Genomic DNA, 3,899 nt, shown 5'->3' with positions numbered 1-3,899 from the left:
TAAGACAGCATTCTTAACTCATGTCACAATGCTTTAAGACAGCATTCTTAACTCATGTCACAATACTGTAAGACAGCATTCTTTAACTCATGTCACAATACTGTAAGACAGCATTCTTTAACTCATGTCACAATGCTGTAAGACAGCATTCTTAACCATCGTGTTAGTTTTAGTTGTTTATGTGGAATTTTCTGCCAATCACTCCTGAAGATGTTTGGATTTTAAGCTTTTCTATTCTCATGTTGTGCTGATGATGATGGTTTTCTGATTGGAAGGGCTATAGCCTATAGGGTGTGACTGGAGGCTAAGTGTGAGGAAGTACATTTCATGCAGGGTCATTGTATTTCCCTCAGACCTTTGAGAACTAACAGTATGGTACAGACCAATCAAATCAAATCAAATGTATTTATATAGCCCTTCTTACATCAGCTGATGTCTCAAAGTGCTGTACAGAAACCCAGCCTAAAACCCCCAAACAGCAAGCAATGCAGGTGTCGAAGCACAGTGGCTAGGAAAAACTCCCTAGAAAGGCCAGAACCTAGGAAGAAACCTAGAGAGGAACCAGGCCATAAGTTGTGGTGGCACATGGAGCTCGGTACCCTTTTTAAGTAGACGTTTGTTGAAAAGGTTCTCTCCTTTAACCACTTTCTTTCATTAAATGTTTCTTTCTTCCGTTACAGAAAGATTACAAGGAACTGTCCGTGCAATGTGAAGACTTTGTGGTCGGACTGCTGGACCTGTGCCGTAACACGGAGGAGGTGGAGGCCATCTTGAATGGGGACATTGATGCCAGTGAAAACTATGAGCCACATGGAAGACCAAGCTTTATAAGACTAAAGCTCGCAATAAAATATGAACTGAAGAAGGTGAGGAGAATTGTTATCAGCAGACGTACTGGTGGTGTTGTTGTGGCTCAACAAATGTCTGGATGAGCAATGATGCTTTTCACTGCCACGATAGGACACAGAAAAGCAATGATTGCCAAGTTAAGAGAGGGGGTGGGGGGGGGTCATATGAGGTTTTACTTTTTAATATGTTATTGAGAGACACATAGTTTCATCCCTCCACAATGTCTACTTGTCTTTCTCTTCTCATCCCTTCATCGTAGTTCATAGCCCATCCAAACTGCCAGCAGCAACTCATGTCTATCTGGTACGAGAACCTGTCTGGACTGAGACAGCAGACCAACGTTGTCAAGTTTCTGGTAGTTCTGGGTGTAGCTGTTGGACTGCCTGTCCTGGCTCTGCTCTACTGGGTGGCACCGACTAGCAAGGTCAGCGTACACTGCTTATACCTGTAGTGGAAGTGATTTGGAATCATGCTTTTGTGATGAGCTGAAACCCTAGAGACTTGTTGCCCCTTCGACTTGTTGCCCCTCGAACCCGTAAGGCTGTCCTCCTGGTCTCTGGGGTTCCATAGGGGTACTATTCATCTACCTTAAGGCTGTCCTCCTGGTCTCTGGGGTTCCATAGGGCATGTGTGCGTGTGTGTGTGTGCTGTAGTGTGGTGGGTGTCTGTGTGTGCTGTGTGTGGTGTCGTGTGTGTTGTCGTGTGTGTGTGTCCATGTGTGCGTGTGTGGTGTGTCGCGTGTGTGTGTCTGATGTGTGTGTGTGTGTGTGTGTGTGTGTACGTGTGTGTGTCGCGTGTGTGTGTGTGTCCATGTGTGCGTGTGTGTGTACGTGTGTGTGTGTCCTGTGTGTGTGTCATGTGTGTGTGTGTGTGTGTGTGTGTGTGTCCATGTGTGTGCGTGTGTGTGTTTCGTGTGTGTGTGTGTCATGTGTGTGTGTTGTGTGTGTGTGTGTGTGTCCATGTGTGCGTGTGTGTGTCCATGGTGTGTGTGTCCATGTGTGTGGTGTGTCGTGTGTGTGTGTGTGTCGTGTGTGTGTGTGTGTGTCCATGTGTGTGTGTTGTGTGTGTGTGTGTGTGCGTGTGTACGTGTGTGTGTGTGTACGTGTATGTGTGTACGTGTGTGTGTGTCCATATGTGTGTGTGTGTGTACACGTGTGTGTACGTGTGTGTGTGTCCATGTGTGTGTGTCCGTTGTGTGTGTGTGTGTGTGGTGTGTGTGTGTGTACGTGTGTGTGTGTACGTTGTGTGTGTCCATATGTGTGTGTGTGTGTGTACACGTGTGGTGTACGTGTGTGGTGTGTCCATGTGTGTGTGTATGTGTGTGTGTGTGCGTGTGTGTACGTGTGTGTGTAGCGTGTGTTGTCCATGTGTGTGTTGTACGTGTGTGTGTGTGTGCGTGTGTGTGTGTGCGTCTATGTGTGTGTGTATGTGTGTGTGTGTGTGTGCGTGTGTGTACTGTGTGTGTGTCCATGTGTGTGTGTGTGTCCATGTGTGTGTGTATGTGTGTTGTGTGCGGTGTGTGTACGTGTGTGTGTACGTGTGTGTGTCCGTGTGTGTGGTGTCGTGTTAGTGTGGTGTGTGTGTGGTGTGTTATCGTGTGTGTGTGTCGTGTGTGTGTGTCCGTGTGTGTGTGGTCCGTTGTGTCCGTGTGTTGTGTGTAATGTGGTTGTGTGTCCATGGTTGTGTCCGTGTGTGTGTCCATGTGTGTGTGTGTGTGTGTGTCCATGTGGTGTGTGTTGTGTGTGCGCGCTCGCTCACACGCTATGTACTACAGAAAATCAAAATCATATTTATTATTATACATATTATTAACATAGTATATACAGTTTGTATATGACCTATGACCCAGGATATGATGAGTATATCCATCCAGGTGAAGGGGGTGGTCGTCATCCTGAACAGCTGAGAGGGGTGGTCCTGTACGGTCATGTTAGGGAGCAGTTTGGTACCCTGGAAGCGATCCGCTGCATTCATCACCAGCAGGCCCAGGAAGATGGTGAAGGAAGCTGCATGGGCCACGACTTCAGGAAGGGACGCACGGATTATCTTCCCCAGCTGAGAAGAAGAGAGAAGATGAATAGTAGCCCCTATGGAACCCAGAGACCAGAGGACAGCCTTGAGGTAGATGAAATGTACCCCATGGAACCCCAGAGACCAGGAGGACAGCCTTAGGTAGATGAATAGTACCCCTATGGAACCCAGAGACCAGGAGGACAGCCTTACGGTAGATGAATAGTACCCCTATGGAACCCCAGAGACCAGGAGGAGCAACCTTAAGGTAGATGAATAGTACCTATGGAACCCCAGAGACCAGGAGGACAGCCTTAAGGTAGATGAATAGTACCTATGGAACCCAGAGACCAGGAGGACAGCCTTACGGTAGATGAATAGTACCCTATGGAACCCCAGAGACCAGGAGGACAGCCTTAAGGTAGATGAATAGTACCCCTATGGAACACCCAGAGACCAGGAGACAGCCTTACGGGTTTCGAGGGGCAACAAGTCGAAGGGGCAACAAGTCTCTAGGGTTTCAGCTACATCACAAAAGCATGATTCCAAATCACTTCCATACAGGTATAGCAGTGTACCGCTGACCTTGCTAGTCGGTGCACCAGTAGAGGCAGAGCCAGGACAGGCAGTCCAACAGCTACACCAGAACTACCAGAAACTTGACAACGTTGGGTCTGCTGTCTCAGTCCAGACAGGTTCTCGTACCAGAATAGACATGAGATGCTGCTGGCAGTTTGGATGGGCTATGAACTACGATGAAGGGATGAGAAGAGAAAGACAAGTAGACATTGTGGAGGATGAAACTAGTGTGCTTCTCAATAACATATTAAAAAGTAAAACCTCATATGACCCCCCCACCCCTCTCTTAACTTGGCAATCATTGCTTTTCTGTGTCCTATCGTGCAGTGAAAAGCATCATTGCTCATCAGACATTTGTTTGAGCCAAACACAGATACGTCTGCTGATACAATTCTATTTTAGTTATATTTCTATTGGCTTTGTTATACTATGGTTTATGTGGTATGTTTCTGGACATGTCT

The 3,899-nt window shown here is 47.2% G+C and overlaps 1 protein-coding gene across 1 annotated transcript in view; it reads left to right on the top strand.

The window, feature by feature from the left end:
* Positions 1-3,899, top strand: part of LOC112070165 (short transient receptor potential channel 6-like) — an 81,009-nt gene that overhangs the window by 41,174 nt on the left and 35,936 nt on the right. The window contains exons 3-5 of the mRNA XM_070438852.1: positions 681-866; positions 1,109-1,273; positions 2,752-2,981. Of these exons, the coding sequence (XP_070294953.1) occupies positions 681-866; positions 1,109-1,273; positions 2,752-2,981 (581 nt within the window). The remainder of the gene's footprint in view (positions 1-680; positions 867-1,108; positions 1,274-2,751; positions 2,982-3,899) is intronic.

This window comes from Salvelinus sp. IW2-2015, unplaced genomic scaffold (genome assembly GCF_002910315.2).
Source record: "Salvelinus sp. IW2-2015 unplaced genomic scaffold, ASM291031v2 Un_scaffold1244, whole genome shotgun sequence".
Classification (NCBI taxonomy): domain Eukaryota; kingdom Metazoa; phylum Chordata; class Actinopteri; order Salmoniformes; family Salmonidae; genus Salvelinus; species Salvelinus sp. IW2-2015.
The sequence above is the reverse complement of the archived record's forward strand: the minus strand, read 5'-3'. Positions and strand labels throughout refer to the sequence as shown.